This window comes from Chlorocebus sabaeus, chromosome 12 (assembly GCF_047675955.1).
Source record: "Chlorocebus sabaeus isolate Y175 chromosome 12, mChlSab1.0.hap1, whole genome shotgun sequence".
Taxonomy (NCBI): Eukaryota; Metazoa; Chordata; class Mammalia; order Primates; family Cercopithecidae; genus Chlorocebus; species Chlorocebus sabaeus.
Window position 1 is genome coordinate 80,317,984 of NC_132915.1, and position 26,399 is coordinate 80,344,382.

Consider the following 26,399-nt stretch of genomic DNA (forward strand, 5'->3'; position numbering starts at 1 on the left):
ATTTCTCCACATCCTCTCCAGCACCTGTTGTTTCCTGATTTTTTAATGATTGCCATTCTAAATGGTGTGAGATGGTATCTCATTGTGGTTTTGATTTGCATTTCTCTGATGGCGAGTGATGATGGCATTTTTTCATGTGTCTGTTGGCTGTATGAATGTCTTCTTTTGAGAAGTGTCTGTTCATATCCTTTGCCCACTTTTTGATGGGGTTGTTTTTTTCTTGTAAATTTGAGTTCTTTGTAGGCTCTGGATATTAGCCCTTTGTCAGATGAGTAGATTGCAAAAATTTTCTCCCATTCTGTAGGTTGCCTGTTCACTCTGATGGTAGTTTCTTTTGCTGTGCAGAAGCTCTTTAGTTTAATTAGATCCCATTTGTCAATTATTGCTTTTGCTGCTGTTGCTTTTGGTGTTTTAGACATGAAGTCTTTGCCCATGCCTATGTCCTGAATGGTATTACCTAGGTTTTCTTCTAGGGTTTTTATGGTTTTAGGTCTAACATTTAAGTCTCTAATCCATCTTGAATTAATTTTTGTATAAGGAGTGAGGAAAGGATCCAGTTTCAGCTTTCTACTTATGGCTAGCCAATTTTCCCAGCACCATTTATTAAATAGGGAATCCTTTCCCCATTTCTTGTTTTTGTCAGGTTTGTCAAAGATCAGATGACTGTCAATGTGTGGTATTATTTCTGAGGGCTCCGTTCTGTTCCATTGCTCTATATCTCTGTTTTGGTACCAGCACCATGCTGTTTTGGTTACTGTAGCCTTGTAGTATAGTTTGAAGTCAGGTAGCATGATGCCTCCAGCTTTGTTCTTTTGGCTTAGGATTGTCTTGGCAATGTGGGCTCTTTTTTGGTTCCATATGAACTTTAAAGTAGTTTTTTTCCAATTCTGTGAAGAAAGTCATTGATAGCTTGATGGGGATGGCATTGAATCTATAAATGATTTTGGGCAGTATGGCCATTTTCACGATATTGATTCTTCCTATCCATGAGCTTGGAATGTTCTTCCATTTGTTTATGCCCTCTTTTATTTCACTGAGCAGTGGTTTGCAGTTTTCCTTGAAGAGGTCCTTCACATCCCTTGTAAGTTGGATTCCTAGGTATTTTATTCTCTTTGAAGCTATTGTGAATGGGAATTCACTCATGATTAGCTCTGTTTGTCTGTTATTGGTGTATAAGAATGCTTGTGATTTTTGCACATTGATTTTGTATCCTGAGACTTTGCTGAACTTGCTAATCAGCTTACGGAGATTTGGGGCTGAGACAATGGGGTTTTCTACATATACAATTATGTCATCTGAAAACAGGGACAATTTGACTTCCTCTTTTCCTAATATAAAACCCTTTATATCTCTCTCTTGCCTGATTGCCCTGGCCAGAACTTCCAACACTATGTTGAATAAGAGTAGTGAGAGAGGGCATCCCTGTCTTGTGTCAGTTTTCAAAGGGAATGCTTCCAGTTTTTGCCCATTCAGTATGATATTGGCTGTGGGTTTGCCATACATAGCTCTTATTGTTTTGAGATATGTTCCATCAATACCTAGTTTATTGAGAGTTTTTAGCATGAAGGGCTGTTGAATTTTGTCAAAGACCTTTTCAGCATCTATTGAGATAATCATGTGGTTTTTGTCTTTGGTTATGTTTATATGCCGGATTATGTTTATTGATTTTTGTATGTTGAACCAGCCTTGCATCCCATGATGAAGCCCACTTGATCATGGTGGTAAGCTTTTTGATGTGCTGCTGGATTCAGTTTGCCAGTATTTTATTGAGGATTTTTGCATCGATGTTCATCAGGGATATTGGTCTAAAATTCTCTCTTTTTGTTGTCTCTCTGCCAGGCTTTGGTATCAGGAGGATGCTGGACTCATGAAAAGAGCTAGCGAGGATTCCCTCTTTTTCTATCGGTTGGAATAGTTTCAAAAGGAATGGTACCAGCTTCTTCTTGTAGCTCTTGTAGAATTAGGCTCTGAATCCGTCTGGTCCTGGCCTTTTTTTGGTTGGTAGGCTATTAATTATTGCCTCAATTTCAGAGCATGTTATTGGTCTATTCAGGGATTCAGCTTCTTCCTGTTCAGTATTGGGAGGGTGTATGTGTTCAGGAATTTATCCATTTCTTCTAGGTTTTCTAGTTTATTTGCATAGAGGTGTTTATAGTATTCTCTGATGGTAGTTTGTATTTCTGTGGGGTCGAAATACATTAGACCTTTATCATTTATTGTGTTTATTTGATTCTTCTCTCTTTTCTTCTTTATTAGTCTTGCTAGCAGTCTATCAATTTTGTTGATCTTTTCAAAAAACCAGCTCCTGGATTCATTGATTTTTTGAAGGGATTTTGTGTCTATATCTCCTTCAGTTCTGCTCTGATCTTAGTTATTTCTTGCCTTCTGCTAGCTTTTGAATGTGTTTGCTCTTGCTTCTCTAGTTCTTTTAATTGTGATGTTAGGGTGTCAATTTTAGATCTTTCCTGCTTTCTCTTGTGGGCATTTAGTGCTGTAAATTCCCCTCTACACACTGCTTTAAACGTGTCCCAGAGATTCTGGTATATCTTTGTTCTCATTGGTTTCAAAGAACATCTTTATTTCTGCCTTCATTTCATTATGTACCCAGTAGTCATTCAGGAGCAGGTTGTTCAGTTTTCATGTAGTTGAGCGGTTTTGATTGAGTTTCTTAGTCCTGAGTTGTAATTTGATTGCACTGTGGTCTGAGAGACAGTTTGTTATAATTTCTGTTCTTGTACATTTGCTGAGGAGTGCTTTACTTCCAACTATGTGGTCAATTTTGGAATAACTGCGATGTGGTACTGAGTAGAATGTATATTCTGTTGATTTGGGTTGGAGAATTCTGTAGATGTCTATTAGGTCTGCTTGGTGGAGAGTTGAGTTCATTTTCTGGATATCCTTGCTAACTTTCTGTCTCGTTGATCTGTCTGATATTGACAGTGGGGTTTTAAAGTCTCTGATTATTATTGTGTGGGAGTCTAAGTCTCTTTGTAAGTCTCTAAGGACTTGCTTTATGAATCTGGGTGCTCCTGGATTGGGTGCATATATATTTAGGTTAGCTCTTCTTGTTGAATTGAATTGATCCCTTTACCATTATGTAAATACCCTCTTTGTCTCTTTTGATTTTTGTTGGTTTAGAGTCTGTTTTATCAGAGACTAGGATTGCAACCCCTGCCTTTTTTGTTTTCCATTTGCTTGGTAGATCTTCCTTCATCCCCTTATTTTGAGCCTATGTGTGTTTCTGCATGTGAGATGGATCTCCTGAATACAGCACACTGATGGGTCTTGACTCTATCCAATTTGCCAGTCTGTGTCTTTTAATTGGAGCATTTAGCCCATTTACATTTAAGGTTAATATTGTTCTGTGTGAACCTGATCCTGTCATTATGATGTTAGTTGGTTATTTTGCTCATTAGTTGATGCAGTTTCTTCCTAGCATCGATGGTCTTTACATTTTGGCATGTTTTAGCAGTGATTGGTACCAGTTGTTCCTTTCCATGTTTAGTTCTTCCTTCAGGATCTCTTGTAAGGCAGGCCTGGTAATGACAAAATCTCTCAGCCTTTGTAAAGGATTTTATTTCTCCTTCACTTATGAAGCTTAGTTTGGCTGGATATGAAATTCTGGGTTGAAAATTCTTTTCTTTTAAATGTTGAATATTGGCTCCCACTCTCTTCTGGCTTGTAGAGATCTGCCGTTAGTCTGATGGGCTTCCCTTTGAGGGTAACCCGACCTTTCTCTCTGACTGCCCTTAAGATTTTTTCCTTCATTTCAACTTTGGTGAATCTGACAATTATGTGTCTTGGAGTTGCTCTTCTCGAGGAGTATCTTTGTGGCATTCTCTGTATTTCTTGAATTTGAATATTGGCCTGCCTTGCTAGGTTGGGAAAGTTCTCATGGATAATATCCTGCAGAGTGTTTTCCAACTTGGTTGCATTCTCCCCATCACTTTCAGGTACACCAGACATAGATTTGGTCTCTTCACATAGTCCCATATTTCTTGGAGGCTTTGTTCATTTCTTTTTACTCTTTTTTCTCTAAACTTCTCTTCTTGCTTCATTTCATTAATTTGATCTTCAATCACTGATACCCTTTCTTCCAGTTGATCCAGTCAGTTACCGAAGCTTGTACATTTGTCACGTAGTTCTCATGTCATGGTTCTCATCTCTATCAGGTCATTAAGGACTTCTCTACATTGGTTATTCTAGTGTGTCATTTGTCAAATCTTTTTTCAAGGTTTTTAGCTTCTTTGTGCTGGGTTCGTACTTCCTCCTTTAGCTCAGAGAAGTTTGATCGTCTGAAGCCTTCTCTCAACTCGTCAAAGTCATTCTCTGTCTAGCTTTGTTCCATTGCTGGTGAGGAGGTGCATTCCTTTGGAGGGGGAGAGGCGCTCTGATTTTTAGAATTTTGAGGTTTTCTGCACTGCTTTTTCCCCATCTTTGTGGTTTTATCTACCTTTGGTTTTTGATGATGGTGATGTACAGATGGGGTTTTGGTGTGGATGTGCTTTCTGTTTGTTAGTTTTCCTTCTAACAGTGAGGACCCTCAGCTGCAGGTCTGTTGGAGTTTGCTGGAGGTCCACTCCAGACCCTGTTTGCCTGGGTATCAGCAGTGGAGGCTGCAGAAGAGTAATATTGCTGAACAGTAAATGTTGCTGCCTGATCATTCCTCTGGAAGCTTCATCTCAGAGGTGTACCTGGCTGTGTGAGGTGTCAGTCTGCCCCTAGTGGGGTATGTCTCCCAGTTAGGCTACTTGGGGGTCAGGGACCCACTTGAGCAGGCAGTCTGTCTGTCCTCAGATCTCAAACTCTGTGCTGGGAGAACCACTACCCTCTTCAAAGCTGTCAGACGGGGACATTTAAGTCTGCAGAGGTTTCTGCTGCCTTTTGTTTGGCTATGCCCTTTCCGCAGACGTGTGGTATACAGAGGCAGGCAGACAGGCCTCCTTGAGCTGTGGTGGGCTCCACCCAGTTCGAGCTTTCTGGCTGCTTTGTTTACCTACTTAAGCCTCAGCAATGGTGGGTGCCCCTCCCCCAGCCTAGCTGCCACCTTGCAGTTAGATCTCAGACTGCTGTGCTAGCTAGCAATGAGGGAAGCTCTGTGGGCGTAGGACCCTCCGAGCTAGGTGAGGGATATATTCTCCTGGTGTGCCGTTTGCTAAGACCGTTGGTAAAGCACAGTATTAGGGTGGGAGTGACCCGATTATCCAGGTGTTATGTGTCATGGTTTCCCTTGACTAGGAAAGGGAATTCCCTTCCCCCTTGCGCTTCCCAGGTGAGGCAATGCCTCGCCCTGCTTCAGCTCTTGCTCGTTGGGCTGCACCCACTGTCCTGCACCCACTGTCCAACATGCCCCAGCGAGATGAACCGGGTATCTCAGTTGGAAATGCAGAAATCACCCGTCTTCTGTGTTGCTCACATTGGGAGCTGGAGGCTGGAACTGTTCCTATTTGGCCATCTTGGATTCAGGGTGTTTTTGTAGTGGCTGGTTACAATTTTTCCTCTCCATATTTAATGCTTCCTTCATGAGCTCTTGCAAGGCAGGCCTGGTGGTGATGAATTCCCTCAGCATTTTCTTGTCTGAAAAGGATTTTATTTCTCTTTCACTTATGAAACTTATTTTGGCTGGCTATGAAATTCTGGGTTGGAAATTCTTTTAGGAATGTTGAATATTGGCCCCCAATCTCTTCTGGCTTTTAGGGCTTCTGCAGAGAGTTCTGCTGTTAGTCTGATGGGCTTCCCTTTGTAGGTCACCTGGCCTTTGTCTGTGGCTGCCCTTGACATTTTTTCCTTCAGTTTTACCTTGGAGAACCTGAGGATTATGTGTCTTGGGGTTGATCTTCTCATAGAGTATATTACTGGGGTTCTCTGGATTTCCTGAACTGGAACATTGGCCTTGTCTTGCTAGGTTGCGGAAGTTCTCCTGGATGATACCCTGAAGTATGCTTTCCAAGTTGGTTCTATACTCATCTCTTTCAGATACCTCAATCAATCATAGGTTTGGTCTTTTTACCTAATTTCATAGTTCTCAGAGGAATTCTTTGTTCTCTAATCTTGTCTGCCTGTCATATTTCAGCAAGATAGTCTTCAAACTCTAAAATTCTTTCCTCCACTTAGTCCATTCAGGTATTGATACTTGTTGCATTGTGAAGTTCTTGTGTTGTGTTTTTCAGCTCCATCAGGTCATTTACATTCCTTTCTAAACTGGTTATCTGGTTAACAGCTCCTGCATTGTTTTATCCTGGTTCTTAGCGTCTTTGCATTGGGTTAGAACATGTTCCTTTAGCTCAGTGAACTTCATTATTACCCACTTTCTGAAGCCTACTTTCAATTCATCAGTCTCAGCCTCTGCCCAGTTCTGTGCTTTTCCTGGAGAAGTGTTGCAATCATTTGGATGAGAAGAGGAACTCTGGCTTTTTGAGTTTTCAGTGTTTTCTTCATTGATTTTTTTTCTCATATTCCTGAGTTCTCCAGTTTTGATCTCTGAGGTTGCTGACCTTTGGATGAGGCTTTTGTGAGGGCTTTTTTGTTGATGGCTGTTGTTTCTTTCTCTGTTTTTCTTTTAACCGTCAGGCTGCTCTTTTGTAGGGCTGCTGTGGTTTGCTGGGGGTCCAGTCCAGACCCTATTTGCCTGGGTCCCACTTGCACCTGAAGGTGTTACCAGCAGAGGCTGCAGAACAGCAAAGATGGCTGCCTGCTCCTTCCTCTGGGAGTTCTGTCCCAGAGGGGCACTGACCTGATGCCAGTGGGAATATCCTTGTATAAGGTGTCTGGTGACCCCTGTTGTTGGGGGGGGGGGTCTCATCCTATCAGGAGGCATGGGATCAGGGAGTCGCTTAACAAAGCACTCTAGCTGCCCCTTGGCAGAGCAGGTGCACTGTGCTGTGGGGAATCCCACTAGTCCAGCCTGCCTGGATTCCTCAGAGCCAGCAGGGGAAGGACTAAGCCTGCTGATCTGTGGAGACCATGGCCACATGGAGCCCCAGGGGCTCCATCTTAGGGATATCAGAGTTCTGTTCGTAAACCCCTGGCTGGAGTTGCTGAAATTCCCGCAGGGAGACCCCGCTCAGTGAGGAGGGGAGGGGTCAGGGTCCAGCCTAAGGAGGCAGTCTGGCCACAATCTGTCACAGCTGCTGTGCTACGCTGTGGGGGAATTCCTCCTCTGTCCAAATTGCCCAGTCTCCCTGGCATTAGCAGGGAAAAAAAATGGCAGACTGCAGCTGCAGTGACGGTGGCTGCCCCTTCCCCCAGGAGCTCGTCATCTTAGGCAGCAGGCAGCCACAGTAATGGTGGTTGCTCCTCCCTCCGATAACTTGGTAGTCTTAAGAAGTTTTCAGTGGCCACCAAGAATCTGCACAGCTCTGTGCTTGCGACCCAAGGCCCTGGTGGCATGGGCTCATGAGGGGGATCTCCTGATCTGCAGGTTGCACAGATCCATGGAAAAAGTGTGGTTTCCTGAGTGAGGTAGCACAATCACTCATCACCTCCTTTGGCTGGGGGTGGGAGCTCCCCTTGCCCCATGTGTCTCCCAGGTGAGCCGTTGTACCACCTTGCTTTTTCTCACTTTCTGTGGATTGTGCCAACTGCCTGGTCAGTCCCAATGAGAGAACCTGGATACCTCAGTTGCAGGTGCAGGATTCACTCACTGTTTTCATTCTTCTCGGTGGGAGGCTCCGGCCACAGCATTTCTACTTGGCCATCTTGACCCCTCCCCACAAAATAAACACTCTAAAGCTGCAATAGGCTGCTAGCTGAAAATTCAGGGACTTGGGCTATTGTATATATCTTCCTATTAAGAGATAGTGCCAATATGCACCAATTCATTTATTCTTCAAAACAAATCTATAGGATATCTATAATAATTACAAGATAGGTATAACTGAGACTCCAGAATCCCCATTACTTTCACAGGCATATTTCTTATCTCAAAGTGGGAGTGCAAGGGTTCTGAAGATGAAGACCACTGCAGGCATGATACATTCCTATACTATGTAGCCTTGTGCCTTGCATCTGGTCGGACTCAATGAATGTTTTAATTGATTACTGTAGAGGAAGTAGCTCAGACAACAAATGAGTCTGGAGGGCAGGACGCTGGCAGGGGATTTTTTTTTTTTTTTTTTTTTTTTGAGTCTCACTCTGTCTCCCAGGCTGGAGTGCAGTAGTGCAATCTTGGCTCACTGCAACCTCTGCCTTCCAGGTTCAAGCGATTCTACCTCAGCCTCCCAAGTAGCTGGGATTACAGGTGTGTGCCATCACACCCAGCTAATTTTTGTATTTTTAGTAGAGACGGGATTTTGCCATCTTGGCCAGGCTGGTCTGGAACTCCTGAACTCAGATGATCCGCCCACTTCAGCCTCCCACAGTGCTGGTATTACAGGTGTGAACCACCATGCCCAGCCGGGAGGGAGACGTTTTAAATGGAGTTAGAAAGTGTGTGTTAAAAAACCTTGCGTTATTACAAGGCACCAAAAGATGCCTCTGGATTGCATAAATGCAGCAACAAAGTGCTAACCCATAGTACTAGTGGTTCTCAGATTATGTTTCCCGGGTCAGCAGCATCCTCACCAGCAACATCTAGAACTGTGTTTTAACAGGTTCTCTAGGTGGCGTTCTGATGCAGGCTCAAGTTTGAGAACCACTGTGGAATAATTTTTCTATTGCAAAACATTCGTAGTATGTTAAACGATAGGTTGGGGATTCTGACAGTGTGGAGAAAAAGATGTATTTTGAATTTAATATCTTGCTCATTCTTAAGGGAACACATTTTGAAAATCTGTTCAGTGAATCCTAGTCAGGTGGGTTTTAGTTTAGTTCTGGAAAGTTTTTTTTTAAATGTTTGAAATTCAAAGATTAAAAAAAATTTGCAAACATTAATGAGGAACATGATAATTGTGATAGCACAGAGATCTAAGTATCTACAACTAAGTGACTTGATTGAAAACAACGTCACAAGGATGGGAAAACATTTCACACTAGCGGCATGAACTGGCTTCCACCTGCTGACTTACTTTCACATTTGGCGCTTGTCTGTGTCCACGTCTCGTCAGGGTTGCAGGTAATGATGCCTTGACCCTGCAGCAGAAAGCCTTCCCTACATTTGATGGACACATTCTGATCAACATAAAACTCCTTTTCAGACAGCACAGCATTCTCAGGAATCACAAAAGGAACAGGGCATGGATTTGCTGTCAAAAAGAAAAGAAAATGCTTACTGATATTTTCCCTCTTTTCCTAATGTATGTCTTTGAAGGCAGAGTAGTAATCCCATAGGAGATAGGTTCTCAGTAATGATCATATGAGGTTTAAAAATATGGAACTTCAAACATTAGACACAGCCTTGTTTTGCGTCCTCATGAAATTATGTGTAAAGACAAAGCCAGGTAAGATCAGAAAACATGAAGTTATTCAACCACTAATGCAAAGTCCTAAAAGTTGAAGATGACAAATTACGCCTGAAATTATGGGCCACAACATTATTTAAATGACTGATTTTTTGATCAGCATTGTGAAAATAAAAGGCATACTAGAAATCAAGGGGGTATATCATATATTCCCTTATTAATTGAAGAATATAAAATACTTCTCATTGTCACTTTACTTTCTTTAGAAACCATCAGACATTTCTATGTGAGCTGAATATGACTTTAGACTCATACTGCTATGGGCAGGACATTAGAACTAGTGGAGTCTGCATGCCTTATTGATAAAGATGGATTCCTTTTTATAGGCCCGAGGGAAACACAGGAAATGATGGCATTATGCGTGCTTAGTGCAAGTGTGTGACACACATATCAACACATTTCAAGCAATTTCAGTTTTTCTGATTTTTAAATGGGCACGAAGTATTTGAGTGAGGTACACTTCTGCTGTTACTGCATTATGAAGGTACTTCAAACAGTAACAAGAGCAATCTCAACTTATACCTTGCTTGTGAATATTGTTTTCATTCGAATGGTTATAACTCATTATCTTAATTTATCATATTGATATCTGCTTCATTATATTAACATCACATATTAAATGTATTTTCTTTCCTATCCCCAGTAGAATTCATGATGCATGTATGTCAAAATTTTTTCATTGAGTTGCATTTTCTCTTAGTAATCAAGGAATCTGACAAAAGCTGATTCTCAGACAGGACTTAGATAACACAAATAGATTTTTAAAATATCCCAGAGAATTCAGCTTGGATAGGCATTGTTTTAAATATGTGGGAAGCTAATCGTGAAGCTGAATCTGACTAAAATATCTCCTAAAGTCAACACACACGTTTGCAGAGAGGGACTGGGTGACTCCAGGTTCCATTTTCTGTGCAGTGTGCCTCAGATAGCCCTTCAAGACTGTAGCCTCTGTTGCAGGAATATACCACGTTGGGTCCAGTCGTCGTGTTTTCAATGTCAGCTTTCCCATTGAGAAATTCAAGTGGAGTTTCACATCTGGTCTCTAAAAACAAGAATAAAAGCCTCATATTAATTGCTTCCCCAATTCCTCTTTCTTTCTTTTCCTACGATTGCCAAATATACTTCATGGAATATATAAAATATTATGGCCTATTCATGTGTGAAGCACAGTGATATTCACTGAAGGAGGTAAAATATAGCATACCTCAGTATTGGATTAATACATGCATGCAGTTAAAGATTTGGATTTAGTCCTATTGACTCCAGCTGTCTTTATGTATTATTAATAATGCTGGGGACGGGGTATGGATGAGCAGGTGGATAAAATAAAACAATCTCATTGTAAGTTGCTAACAATGGTCAAGAACTTTTCAAACAATACTAAATTTATTTCTTACAACCCTTAAGTTGTAAGCCCCAATAAAATACAGGATGCCCTGTTAAATTTCAATATCAGATAAATAACAAATACATTTTTAGTATAAGCATGTCTCAAATATTGCATATTTACAAATTTACATTTAAGTTATTTTTCATCTGGAATTTAAATATAACTGCATGTCCTGTATTTTTGTTTCTTCTAAATCTGGCAACCTTACTTATAGCAACTCTGAGATTATCTCATGTAACATTTGCCAAAAAGTGAGGCTTAGAGAAGTTAAATAATTTGGTCAAGGTCAGACACTGCTTGTAAGAAGAGATAAAATACAAAATTATCAGAAGGTAAAAGATAATAGGAAAGCATAAAGAACAGGGATCCATGAGCTTGGGGGGAATTAGAATAAATGACATTTTATATGACTTTTAAGGAATATGCCGACTTCATAAATTGGTGGGTATTATAGTAAAGTTATAAAGAATGATTTTGCATTACTGTGAGAAATGTTATTAGCAGGGATGCTATGAGGAAAATAGGATCACCCTTTCAAGAATCTCAAAAAATGGGCTTGAGTCTTAATTTTATAATTTTTGTGAAGGCAGAGAAGGTGGTTCTAGACTAGTAGTTCTCAGATTTGACTGTACTTTAGAGAACCTGGGAAGCATTTATGGCCTATCATAGACCAAATGAGTCCAAATCTTTATATTGAGGGCTACCTTTCAGTATTATATTAAAAATTCCCCACACATTGCAAATGTGAACTCAGAGTTGAGAGTCCCTGGACTAGATGCTAATGGACTTCTTTCAGTCCAAAGTTGAGTACACTGGAATCACGGATCTCAATCTTGGCTGCACTTTGAAACCACCTGGGGAGCTTTAAAATGATATTGATGCTGTGCCGGGCGTGGTGGCTCATGCCTGTAATCCCAGCACTTTGGGAGCCTGAGGCGTGTGGGTTGCTTGAGGCCAGGAGTTCGAGACCAGCCGGGCCAACATGGTGAAGCCCCGTCTCTACTGAAATACAAAAAATTACCTGGGTGTGGTGGATCATGCCTGTAGCCCCACCTACTCAGGAGGCTGAGGCATGAGAGTCGCTTGAGCCCGGGAAGTGGAGGTTGCAGTGAGCCGAGGTTGCACTACTGCACTCCACCCTGGGTGACAGAGTGAGACTCTATTTAAGGGGAACATCACACACCGGGGCCTATCATGGGGAGGGGGGAGGGGGGAGGGATTGCATTGGGAGTTATACCTGATGTAAATGACGAGTTGATGGGTGCAGCACACCAACATGGCACAAGTATACATATGTAGCAAACCTGCACGTTGTGCACATGTACCCTACAACTTGAAGTTTAATAATAATAAATAAATTAAAAATAAATAAATAAAAAAAAAAAAATAAAATAAATACATACATACATTGTCCTTTGGCAGAGAAGGGAATACTGGGGATAAAGTTATGTGCATTAGAACATATTTTGCTAAATAAACTTGGTTGTTCTCATAAAATGAGTTAATGTAAAATTCTATGCAAAATATTAATATTAATTTATTTGACAGATGAACCAACAGCACGTTAAAAGCATTGGCTAGTATTGTCACCAACAAAACAACAGCTCTAAGCCTTCTAATTCATAATTATTTGAGAAAACCCCCCACAAAATGCTAATAAACTCAATAGTTAACTAGTTTTTAAACAAAATGTTTGCCATTGCAGAGTCAGTAATCTTGTGTCCTATTGCAGTTAATTGTTAATCCATACTACAGTTTTTGACCCTTTTACTGGTTTACTGCCCTTGAGAAAAAGCCCATTAAAAAGTTCTCATACAGTTTATGGAGTTGGCTTACTTTTTTTAAAATTACAAACCTAACCTCTAAAGAAAATGTAGCCACACTGTTATTTTGTGTCCTCAGTGTCATTTTGGGGGCTGCTAAGTGTCATTCAACTCACCTTTGCATATTGCCACCCCTCCACTCCACTGTCTGTTCTCCTGGCAGACACGTTCCCTGTTCCCCTGTGGAACAATGGAGAAAGGTCATCAACAAGATCATAATTCTATAATAGAAAAATAATAAGGAAATGCAAAGTAATCTTAGCTATGGCCTCGAATAGCTCAGCACTGGAATGCTAAATAAACACATTAAATAAATATAGTTTAAGGGAGTAGGTTTAGACTTTCAAAAATGTTTTTATCAAATTGCTTCAAAATTCATACCCTGGCAGATTGGTATAATTAAGGTACAGACTTTGCTTCACCTTTTATTTTAAATGGCAACTAATTATAATCTGTAGCTAAGACTGACAAAGAATGCATTAGAAATGGTCAAATAGTATTCTATTGTGTATGTATATGTACATATGTGTATGCATTCTTAGAAATATATGAATCATAGTGCATCATAATGTATGTATGTACACATACATACACAATAGAGTACTATTTGGCCATAAAAACAGATGCGATATATACACATAAGTAGATATATATGTATCTTAAATTTTCTTTATCCATTCATCCATCAATGACACCCAATACTTAGGTTGACTCCATATATATCTTGGTAATTGTGTATCCCAAAAATGTATACAATTATGATTTGACAATCAGAAATAATATTAAGCATATATTCTAAAAATGCAATCCCCCAGAAACTATCTGGTTCAGATGATCTTGGCCTAGCAACATATACTCTTTTTCTTTTTACAACTTCTCAGGTGATTCTCAAGCAGATGGTAATGAACTACACTAATTATAAGAGCAGCCATTTATCAGTGATTCTCAGTCCTGGTTGCACACAGGAATCACCAAGGGAACTCTGAAAAAGTTACCGCTGCCCCAGACTCAACCCACAGAGATACTGAATTAGTCTGACATGAGAACAGGTATTTGCATTTTAAAAAATGATGTCTGATGGAAAAATTCAAACATATGAGAAATACCAACAGTAGAAAGAACAGTATAAGAAACTTTTATGCAGATATCACCCAGTTTACCCAACTGACTCAAGGCCAACCTTGTTTCATGTAAGCCCCACCCCTTCCATGAACTCACATTATTTTGAAGCAAATTCCAGACTTCAAATCATTTAACAGTAATTATTTCAGTATGAATCTCTAAAAGAACTCTTAAAAATTATAACCACAGTAACATTATTACACCTTAAAAGGGTAACAATTTCTTAATAAAATGTCCAGTCAGTTTTCAAATTTCCAATTGTTGCATATATTTCATAATTTATTCTTTAAATAGTTCTGTTGAATTAGTACCAAATAAGATCCACACACTGAGACTAGTTTGTTTCTGTGATGATTGATTTTATGAACAAATGTACAGCAAACTGATGGATCATTACATTTTTTTTTTTTTTTCGAGACAGAGTTTCGCTCTGTTGCCCAGGCTGGAGTGCAGTGGTGTGATCTCGGCTCGCTGCGACCTCCACCTCCCGTGTTCAAGCAATTCTCTTGCCTCAGCTTCCCAAGTAGCTGAGACTACAGGCGCCCACCACCACACCCAGCTAATTTTTGTATTTTTTAGTAGAGATGGGGTTTCACTACGATGGACAGGCTGGTCTCAAACTCGTGACCTCAGGTGACCTACCTGCCTCACCCTCCCAAAGTGCTGAGTTTATAGTCATGAGCCACCATGCCCGGCCTTGATGCATCGTTACATTTGAAGAAGTATTAATAGATAATTCACCTTTAAACTTTTGGAAACATCCTGGTATTAACTACAAAATGGAGAGAGTGGTAATAGTGATTGCTCTCACTCTGAGCTCCATGTTAGACTCACCTGAGAAACTCTTTACAAATACTGACATGCAGCAACTTGAGTGGGTCAGGAGGTGCCCAGCTTAAACACTGCTTCTGGATGTGTCTGTGAGGATGTTGCTGGATGAAATTAGCATTTAAACTGGTGGACCATGTAAAGTAGATTGCCCTCCCCAGTGTGGGGGGCAGGGGGGCACATCTTCCAAAACACTGAGGGACCAAATAGAACAAAACAGGGAAGAAGGAGGAAATGGCCCTTTTTTTCTTCCTCACTACTTGAGCTGGGACTTAATCTCCTCCTCTATCTTCAGACTGGGGCTGGGGTTTACATCATCAGCTCATCTAGTTCTCAGACCTTTGGACTTTGAATTACACCACCAGCTTCTCAGGGTCTCCAGTTTGCAGACAGAAGATCCTGGGATTCAGCCTCCATTAATGTGTGAACCAGTTCCTCATAATATCTCTCTCTCCTCTCTCTCCTATTGGTTCTCTTTCTTTGGAGAATCGTGACTAATGCAATATCTCTTAAGTCTCTCTAAACTTAGGTTCCTTCTCCATTTACTCCCTCTGCCCTGTCAATTTATTTGTCTTGGACACTGAAAAACCGGGTCATTGGTCCTGTATCTGTTCCCACAGATAGAATTTTGCCAGTTGCTTCACTGCGGTGTCTCTGACACTGTTTGTTGGATTTAGAGGCTTGATAAGTTCCAAATTCAATTTTTGTGTGTGTGTGTGGTGGAGGTGGGAGAGCACAAAATGTTTTCATAGATGGGATTGTTCACCCATCCAGAGACTCATGACGTCTGGATCCATTTTTTGTGACTTCAGCAGCCATGGTTGATCATAACCTAAATCCATTAATTCTTAGAAGTTGTAAATTCTGCTATTTAAATTCTATTTTATCATTATGGAATGGAACTTCCCCTCATCTACTATTTGGTTATCTAGTCAAACAGGTAGCATTGGAAAAATAATTTTTCCTCTTGAGTTGTCTGTTTTTAAAATAATGAGTTTGTTCAGAAGCATCCTTTAAGAGTTTCTAACTAACTTTTTAAAGTATCATTATAAACCTAGTGTCATTTATGACCTATTTGATGTGTTTCAGTCAATTGAAGTTATTACCCTTATTAATGCTAAAATGGTCTGATCTTGACCTGTGGGAGCCTTGTCCAGTGTCTTCTGAATCCTTTTGACATGTAGTCTTTGATAGGGTCCCTGCTATTTCATGTGACAAGAGTTTCCAGGTAATCTTTTACATTTCTTGCCCCAGACCTGGAATTGGTAATTTCTACAAGTAACTGAACATCAATATTTTTAAAAAGTTTCTCAAGTGATTCTAACATGTCTAATAGCTTGGAGTGAGAATTCTAACATGCATAATAGCTTGGAGTGAGAACAATCACTATTGCACCTTTTTCAAATTTTTAGTTAACATATGTTTCCACAAAATTTTAAGTTATCTGCTTCACATTTAATGAGTTTGCTGTATATTTGTTCATAATTTTATATTACTTTTCTTCTTAATAAATTGCAAGATTAATATTCTTGCATGAAAAACGAGGTTTCAAAAACAGGAAAACACTCCAAATGTAATCACCATTACATTATCATCTTTAGAGGAAAGGAAAGGAGATAACATACAAGCCTGGTCCCAGATTGCATATACCTATTTTATGATAATTCTTGTACTGCATGGTCAGAAAATGATAGCACATGCAAAACATGTAACAGAAAACTGGCGATGAATACTTTTTTTTTTGAGACAGCGTTTCACTCCTGTTACCCATGCTGGAGTGCAGTGTTGCAATCTTGGCTCACTGCAACCTCCGCCTCCTGGGCTTAAGTGATCCTCCTCCCTCAGCCTCCTGAGTAGCTGGGACTATAGGCACACGCCATCGCGCCTGGCTATTTTCTGTATTTTTTGTCGAGACTGGGTCTTACTGTGTTGCCCAGGCTGGTCTTGAACTCCTGAGCTCAAGTGATCCACCCTCCTTGGCTTCCCAAAGTGCTGGGATTATAGGCGTGAGCCACGACACCCAGCCAAAACCTACCTTTAAATACCATTATAACAATAAAAATAAAAAAGAAGAGTTTCCTGAAAAACTAAATGACAACATTCTGTAATGTAAAATAGGCCTCTTAAGTTTCAAGTTTAGTGATACGGTAATGCTTTCAGCAAAACTGATTGATTACCTAGCTCTCCCACTAAAGTAAACAGAGACCTAGGTTTTGCAGAGGGATTTTAATATTACAAAGCAAGAGTTGTCTCAAGAATGAAGCTGGTATCAGTCAAAACTGCTCTGAAGTTTTTTCAAGCCAGATTTGCATATGGGAACTTGGCATCTCAATGCCAAGGTATATGAGCCCACTGTTTGAGGAAATCCGGCTTTGCATACCTAAATCCTTGTGGTTACCTCTCCATGGTGACCGCTGGTAATATGATTACCAGCAAGCTGAAACACAGGTTTAAATGGTCAGTTGAAGTCACAGTATCTGTCTTGTGGTTTGCAAACTTACTTTTTTTCTTTCGTATCATGGCTTTCATGTTTTTCATTTGAGACTTATTTTGCTTTTCTTTTCTTTGAGATGGTCTCACTCTTGCTGCTCAGGCTGGAGTGCAGTGGCGCAATCTCAGCTTACTGCAACCTATACCTCTGGGTTCAAGTGATTCTCCTGCCTCAGTCTCCCAAGTAGCTGGAATTACAGGTGCCTGCCACCATGCCCAGCTAAGTTTTGTATTTTTAGTAGAGACAGGGTTTCAACATGTTGGCCAGACTGGTCTTGAACTTCTGACCTCAAGTGATCCGCCCACCTTGGCCTCCTGAAGTGCTGGGATTATAGGCGTGAGCCACTGTGGCCGGGCTTATTTTGCTTTTTAAAACTCTAAGTTGCCTTAAATATTTATTGGAAAATGTTAAAGTATAAGGGAACAAAGTATAATAGAATCTTTTGAGACCAAAGTCAGTAAAACAAATTTGTGCTAATACTGAAAGTATCCCCAAGCATATTGAAAAAAACGAATTAATTCTAGTTAAACAATTTGTTCACTTACCTCTAGTTCATAGCCAGGCTCACACTGATAAATAATTGTGCTTTCAAAGGTGTATTTACTGCCAATCACAAATCCATGTTCTGGACTTTCAGGTTTCCCACAAGAAACTGGACTGCAAGATTCATCAGAAAATGGTGGCTCCCAGGTTCCATCAAGCTAAGTAACAAATAACAAAATGTAAGTTATATTTAGAAGTTAATACATATGAATGAATAAATTTGCAAATATTGATTATTTATAGAATAATCTCCAAAATGAGTCAAAAGCACCTAGAGTTTGGTCCTACTTTTGCTACTTATTATCTGTGGACTTAAAAAACACACTTTAATTATTAGATGACCTTAATAATCACCCATAGACAATTTTAGACACTTCTTAAGCCCATAAAACAAGCATTTTCTTCCTAATAGAATCTATTCAAAAATCACGAACGAGAAATATATATTCATTATAATGCATGAGAACTGGAGGTTAATACAAATATTCTATGACTTATACGAATGCACTCTTACATTTCACATAATTCTATATTTTATAATAAAGTTTATGAGAAACAGCAAATTTTAGGCATACTACTCAAAGTTTAAGAAAATCGGCTTCCTTTTCTCCGTTCCAATGAAAATACCTGAAAACATCACATATTTTTGAAGGGGTCATGTAGAAAAAAATTTATATATATCTATAAAATTTTATATCTATGTAAAGAAATCCTTAATAAATGATTAAAAATAACCAAAATAAATTCCAGATACAGCAAAAGAAAACAATAATATGTAGCTTTTAACAGTTACTAGTGTTATAATACCCAGAAAGATTTCTGCAAAACAAAAAATTAAGGCACTCCTTACAGTATGGAAAAATTAAACGCAACATATATACCAGGAAAATAGTTAATCTTAAAATGTTAACATATATATATGAGAGTTAACATTTTTCAGCCTGTTAGTTGGGTAAGGTGAGGCACACACAGATATATCTCTTGAAGATTGTTATTCTATTGCTAATATTTTTCTGTTTTCTTTGAGGAAATATATATGAACTGGATAACAGTTTTAAATAGGATTTGAGACTAAGCCCTCATTCTACATATAAACCAAAAGTAATTTTGTATATATGCATGCATCATGATTAACCATTTTCCTAGTATATATGTTGCATTTAATTTTTCAATACTGTAAGTAATGCCTTAATAATTTTTTATTTTGCAGACATCTTTCTGAGTATTATAACACCAGTAACTGTTAAAAGCTACATATTATTGTTTTTTTTTTTTTACTATATCTGAAATTTGTTTTGGTTATTTTTATTTTAATCATTTATTAATGATTTCTTTTTCTCCAGAGACTTGTGATGACTCCTTTATCAGAATCAACTTCTGACTCATTACTTTTGTTCCATTTATTTTTACTCCTATGTAATTTTATATGAATACTACACTAAGAGTTTTAATTCTGTGATATGTTTTAGTTTCTGGAGAGACTGGCCCTCCTTCAGTATTCATTTTTCAAATTTATATTGATCTCCTTATCCATTTATTTATGTTATGAACTACAGAATCATCTTGTCACATTACAATAAAATACTCCTAGGCGCTGAACATAGTTTTACACAATTTATGCTTTTTAACACTTAAATATTGTCTATTCTACTTTTCAGACGAAAAATTTAAACCAAAACCCAGTTGAGCAAAAGAGAGGGGTCATACTATGTGTGAAGAAACTAATGAAGGTTGTCAGAAATAAATTATTGACTTAAAAAAAAGAGCTTAGTATCTTTTTTAGCCAGTATCAGAGTCCTCCAGGGTTTACAAGGGGACCCAGTTGTCTACACACCCAGCCTGGAGAACAACAATTTGATTCCCTTAATTATGGCAGAACTCTGCATCAGACAGCTCAGAGTCTTAGACAAAGTTTCCTCTAAAACTTCTTCAGCTCTATATCTAAAAGGACCATCTGGAACCACACAAATATTGAGGGCATGGTCACTTTGGCAGTTATTTTAACTTGTTCCCCCGAATGCTTCTGCTTTTAGGTTTGTCATTGACCAATCATTGAGTGTGCATGATTTATAAATGGAAAACTGGGAGAAGGGAATTGTTCTTGAGTCCCTACTATATGTCAGGCAAGTACTAGCCATTTTATATACGTTAAGTAATTTAATCCTTTCAGTTATCACAGATTCACAAATAAAAAAATAAGCTGAAGGAATATAAGGTCATAGAACCTATAAATATTTGAAATGGAATTTAAACAAAAAAGTATGCTTGAAGTGAAAGTTTGCTATACTATGCCACATTTCTCTGCTTTTAATCCCCCAACACTGACTCCCAACTCCAGCAAGAGTGCATCAATGACACATTTTAATTTTCTTCCCCTGGTATATCTTATGGAAGTTAGAAGAAGGGGATGTGCTAGGGAAGTCTGCTATCTATGGTGCTGATACCCCCAACTCCCAATTTTTTTTTTTTTTTTTTTTTTTAGACGGAGTCTTGCTCTGTCACCAGGCTGAAATGCAGTGGTGCAATCTCAGTTCACTGCAACCTCCGCATCCTGGGTTCAACCAATTCTCCTGCTTCAGCCTCCCAAGTAGCTGGGACTACAGGCACGCACCACCATGCCTGGCTAATTTTTGTATTTTTAGTAGAGACAGGGTTTCACCGTGTTGGCCAGGATGGTCTCCATCTCTCGACCTCGTGATCCACCCTCCTTGGCCGCCCAAAGTGCTGGGATTACAGGCGTGAGCCACGGCGCCTGGCCCAATTACCATTTCTAAACTAAAAGTGCCAAAATTAGGTAAAATGTTAAAATATCTACAATAAGATATTCATGACAAATTGATCATAAATATTATGTGCAAAAGAATGCCTATGCATAGAAATCAGCATGGGTTATGTCCAATATGTTTCCAGTTTTAGTGAAAAGACCAAGGTTGTAGAAGCAGGAACTTTCCTCCATTATTTACCTCATTTCTCACGAACAATACAAGATACGTGTAATAATACACTTTTTTTCTTTTTTTTCTTTTTTTACAAATAAGGAAACAAAGCTCAGAAATTTTAAGCAACTTTCTTAAAATTACTACTTACAAGTAGCAAATAGCAGAGAGAAGATTTGACACCAATTATCTGTTTGCTTCTGCAAACTTTCATCTTTCCACTAAAACTGGAAACATATGGGGCATAGTCCATGGCTGATTTCTACACAAAGACCCTCTTTTAATAATAAGATTTATGGTTAATTTGTTATAAATATATTGTTAAAGAAATCTTAATATTTTACCTAACCATGGCACTTTCTTAAAGTGGAAATATTGCAGAAAAAACATACATTTGATTATATTTCTACCAAGAAATTTCTCAAATCCTTTGACATGAGCGAAAACTTGAGACTTCTTTTCTTTTTGGGATTACTATTATAGATGCTGTTCACTTGGCAATATATGTATATACAGGCGTTACACATTCTAATTAAGACAGAATCTTACCTGACATACTGATATGTTAACTCCCTCAAAGGTATACCCTTCTGCACATGACACAGAAACTTGCCTATTCACACTGAAATCGTCCCCATGAACAAGTATATGTGTTACGTTTTCCGGCAGAGGACATTTTTTAGGACTGCAGGAGATTCTGTCAGGGAACCAGCGACCATCTTTCTGACAGGTGAATGTATCTATGTCTGTATCCATCGTATAACCTTCCAGACATCTGCAATGGAAATACAAAAATGAGTGCCTTAAAGGAAGTACAATATAGTTTCTGACCTATTCTTGGACTTAGGAAGCTGTTACAAGGCTCAGTAGACATTTTGTGCAACATACCAAAATTGATTGTACTGTCAGGTAGATGGCATTGCCATGCAAAAACACCAATACAACAATAACAACCAGTTAAGCTGGGTGCGGTGGCTCATGCCTGTAATCCCTGCACTTTGGGAGGCTGAGGCAGGAGGATCACTTGAGTCCAGGAGCTTGAGACTAGGCTGGGCAACATAGTGAGACTTCATCTCTATAAAAAATAAACAAAATTAGCTGGGCATGGTGGCACATGCCTGTAGTCTCAGCTACTTGGGAGGCAGAGGTGGGAGGATTGCTTGAACCAAGGAGGTTGAGGCTACAGTGAGCCAAGAACATGCCACTGCACTCCAGCCTGGGTGACAGAGCGAGACTTTGTCTCAAAAACCAAAAAAACAGTAACAACCAGATCAGTTCTCAGTGATCCACATGAAAGATTAGCCAAGACTAAAGGTACTTTGTTTTTGATGTTATTTACCTTATTGTGGACAATATGATTATTGAATTCATTTTTATTCCATAAACAGCTAATAGTTCAGGAAATTCTAGACAAAGTCCAAAATGGACTCAGATACGAGTAGGAATAACAGCATAATTAATATGTATTATTAATACCTACTTTGTGCCAAGTGCTGTTCTAGGTCCTTTACATGAGATATTTCTTTTAATTGTGATTATTTGGCATGATCATGGCATGAATTATTCAGTTTTTTGCCTTAGGTCCCCAATATTTGCATGTGTAAATATAACCACAAAGTTATGATCAGAAAATTTACTATCATGATGTTTAAAAACAGCTTCATGATGCCAGAGCTTTTCAAGCTAGCTAGAGGATCTTGCTGTTTCATGAAGCTCAACAGAATATGATAGTCATGATCATTACATTAGAAACATATCTGAAAAAAGTATCAATTTATTTTTATACTCAGTGGATTTCTACATAATTGTAGGTAGAATAAAGCCAAGTGTTAAAAGCACCAGTGTTTGGAGAGCAGTTCAGAGATTATGTTTTCTTCCCAATCAGCAAAATTTTTGACCTATCACATTTCATTTTATAATCCTCCTGCCTGCACCCCTTAGAGACTCTAGAGCCATGGTCTTACCTGAGTTTCACTTTACTTTCATAGGTGTGTGCCTCTCCAGTTGCTACTGCGTTAGTGACAGATGGTGGGGGCCCACAGGACAAGGGCTCACAGACTGGATAAGGCTGGCTCCATACCCCTTTCTCTGTGCAAATCAGATCTGAACTGCCTTGTATGACATATCCAGACCTGCAGCTGTAAGTTATCACATTTTCCTTCCAAGAGCTGCTCTCACTGATGAACGCATTTGGTATCAGTGGAAGAGAACCACAAGAAGTGTGTTCACAGTGGGGGAACCCAGAGCTCCACTGGCCATTGGCTTCACAGGTGATTTCAGAAAGTCCTAGGAGCTTGAAGCCTTTGAAGCACTGAATCCGGGCTGCCTTTCCACAGTCAAAATCTGTCCCATTGACAGTTCCATATTCAATTACTGGTGTGGAACACCTGCAAGGCAGGCAGGAAGGTGAGCTGCCACTCCAGGAGCCATTGGAGAGGCACCTTCTTGACGAATTTCCATGAAGCTTATAACCAGGAAAGCACTGATACTGTATATGGCCCCCATGAATAAAGGAAAAACCATTTGGGAAGCCATGGGCAAGATCTTCAGGAGGTCCACAGTTGACTGGTTTACAGAGAGGAACCTCTGCATCCCAGTTGCCATCTGACTGACAGGTGAGTTTTGGAGCACCGTGCAACATGTAGCCCTCATGACAGTGGAATGCCACTTCCTTCATGAAGCCATAGTCCAGGCCTTCCATCACCCCATTGGCCAGTTGTGGTGGGGTGGCACATCTGACAGGTACACAGTCAGGAGTGGCTCCACTCCAACTTCCATTGGCAAGACAAACCTGACTCCTGGCTCCCTCAAGCAAGAACCCTTCATTGCAAGTGTATTCAATCTCTTTTTGGAATGTGTACTCGTCTCCTCTTACCTGGCCATTGGCTAAGACTGGGGGTGAACCACAGTCCACGGGAATGCAAATGGGCTCATCTTCATCCCAGTTTTTGTCATCCTGGCATATTCTCCTCCCGGTGCCATTCAGCACATATCCGGGGTCACACTCATAGTACAACATGCTCAGGTATGTATAGTTGCTTCCTTTGATGGATCCATTCATGATTGGATTTGGCTTTTTGCATGAAATGGCTTCACAGCGTGGGGAAGCACCACTCCACTCTCTGTTCTGTAGACAAAGCCTTAAGTCGGAGCCCACTAGAATGTGTCCAGGTTTACAGCTATACTGCACAGCACTTCCCATGCTACTCTCTGTAAAACGCAAAAAGCCATTTTCAGGAGCAATAGGCAAGTCACAGTCAATTGAAATGCAGGAAGGTGCACTGCCATTCCAAGTTCCATCTTCCTGGCAGATCAGCACGGGGTTCCCCAGAAGTTCATATCCTGGATTACAGGTGTATGAAACCATGGTGCCATACAGAAAGTTTGACGAATGTGTAGCAGGAGACTCCTTTGTATTTTCCCAGGTTTTAGCCACTGCTCCCAATTGATAAGGAGGTTGAGGAGTCAGGTATGGAACTTCCATCATGTCGTCTTCTTGCTCAAAATATCCCTGGTCATCTTCGACTTTAGTACAGTCTCCAAAATCTATATGAGGAGGGAGGCCACAGTCTATGGGCACACATGTTGGGATGGAACTTGACCATCCTGACTCTTCACAGGTCTGCATGGCATGACCCGCCACCTGAAACCCAGGGAAGCAACTGTAGATGATCATGGCACCATAGCTGTAATCTGCACCTTCTACAAAACCATTTTCAATGGGTTGTGGGGAATCACAGTGGATGGCATTGCAAGACGGGGCATCTACATCCCAATCACCTGTCTCTAAACAGGTCAAGGCACTGGGACCTTCGAGCTGAAAGCCTCGGTTGCAAGAGTAAGTAACGGTCTGTCCATAGTGTAGGTTTGTGTAAGAGAATTTGCCATTCAAAATCTCCTTGGGTTTCAGGCATTCAATGGGTTTACATGTTGGTTTTCCTCCAAGCCAGTGACCATTTTCTCCACAAAGGGTGGTGGTATTTCCCACCAATTCAAAGCCTGGCTTGCAGGTATAGAGAGCTGTGCTGAGATAGGCAAGGCCTTGCACATCAATGATTCCATTGGCAATTTCCTCAGGTTGGGGACATTCTACTGGAACACATTCTGGCAGTGGAGAGCTCCAGGTGCCATCAGGTTGGCAGAGGGTGGTAGAATTTCCTCTTAGGAAAAACCCACCTACACAAGAATACTTGACAGTACTTCCAAAATGAAGAGCAGACGAAGGAACAGGAACACCAAAGGAAATTAGGGGAGGTGGGGTGCAAAGAACCATCTTACAAACAGGGAAAGAGTCATTCCATTGCTGGGATGGCAAGCATTTCAGGACAGAGGGACCTTGCAGGACATGCCCTTCTTTACAGGAAAATGTCACGACTCCTACCTCAGTGGTCAACTCCTTCAATACTAGCTGGTTTTCCAAGAGGGGTGGCTCTGGGCACTTGGCAGGCACACACTTTGGGTTTAGCTTCTTATCCCATTTGCCAGATTTCTGACATGTCCAAGAAGTGTCCCCAACAAGCTCATAACCCTCATTACAGAAAAACTGAACCTTGGACCCTACTTCAAAAATTTCTCCTTTCATGAAGCCATTCTGGATGGGGGGAGGTTTTCCACAGTCGAGAGGAATGCACGTCAGAGGGGATTCGCTGTACCAGTGGCGATTGGCTTGGCAGACAAATACAGGACTTCCAATTGACTTATAGCCCGGGTTACACTGATACCTCACTTCACTCTCAAAGATCCTGCCAGTTGTATGCTGTGTAATAGGAAGAAAGCAAGTGAGTGCGATTTGTATAATAGATGATGGCGTTAACTAAATCCTTGGATACTGAAAAAGAAAACTAAAAGGTTTATGTTACAATGAATAAATTAGGATGTAAGCAAATGATTTATAGTTTTTCCAATAGGTCCATTCTTTTTTTTTTTTTTTTTTTTTTAAATAAGCGAAAGTGATAGTAGAAAGTCAAATGAGGCTGGGCACGATGATTCATGCACTTTGGGAGGCCAAGGTGGGAGGATAACTTGAGATTAGGAGTTCGAGACCAGCCTGGCCAACATGGTGAAACCTGTACAAAAATTAGCTAGGCAATGGTGGTGTGTGCCTGTAATCCCAGCTATTTGGGAAGCTGAGGCAGGAGAATTGCTTGAACCCAGGAGGCAGAGGTTGCAGTGAGCCGAGATCATGCCACTGCACTCCAGCCTGGGAGACAGAGCGAGACTCTGTCTAAAGGGAAGAAAGAAAAAAAAGAAAATCAAAGAAAATCAAATTAAGTAATCCCCACTGCAGAAATGTTTACTACAGTGTTGAGCCCATAACAAGTAAAAGATCAGTAATCTATATGTTGATTGGTGAAGTGATGAGGCAATACTAAAAATGATAAATTACTCAGTAAGTTAAAAAAAAAAAAAAACTTTCTGCCCAAAGAAATGCTAGTAAAGAAGCACATAAACAATGAACATGTATTTGTTAATGTTGTTAGATCATAAATAGGCAAATGTTTTTATGGGTATGTCTTAAGAATACTATCAAAGTTTTGTTTATATTCTTAACACTTTTCTTAAAAATTGCTGCTGTAACACAATAGAAAATAAACATTCTATATTAAAACAAAATTAACATTCATGATCTCAAAATTCAAACATGTGTAATATAACAGGTCATAAACAAATAAACCAAGTTACTCATTTTGTTTATGCATTGCTTGTGTGTCCCCCATGCATGTAAGCACCATGCCATTACACATGTATCCTGTGTTGTTAAATGCTAGGTCGCCGATTCTCAGAACTGTACCAAGTAGGAGCTCTAGAAATATTCGTTAAATTTATAAATGAACACCTCTTTACTTATACTCTATACCCTCTTCCAAT

At 39.9% G+C, this 26,399-nt stretch overlaps 1 protein-coding gene across 1 annotated transcript in view; it reads right to left on the reverse strand.

Annotated features, from left to right (window-relative positions):
- Positions 1 to 26,399, reverse strand: part of SVEP1 (sushi, von Willebrand factor type A, EGF and pentraxin domain containing 1) — a 226,247-nt gene that overhangs the window by 17,194 nt on the left and 182,654 nt on the right. The window contains exons 38-43 of the mRNA XM_007968447.3: positions 22,496 to 25,287; positions 21,081 to 21,306; positions 17,598 to 17,753; positions 12,728 to 12,791; positions 10,267 to 10,440; positions 9,006 to 9,182 (exon numbers count right to left, since the gene is read on the reverse strand). Coding sequence (XP_007966638.3) covers positions 9,006 to 9,182; positions 10,267 to 10,440; positions 12,728 to 12,791; positions 17,598 to 17,753; positions 21,081 to 21,306; positions 22,496 to 25,287 — 3,589 coding nt within the window. The remainder of the gene's footprint in view (positions 1 to 9,005; positions 9,183 to 10,266; positions 10,441 to 12,727; positions 12,792 to 17,597; positions 17,754 to 21,080; positions 21,307 to 22,495; positions 25,288 to 26,399) is intronic.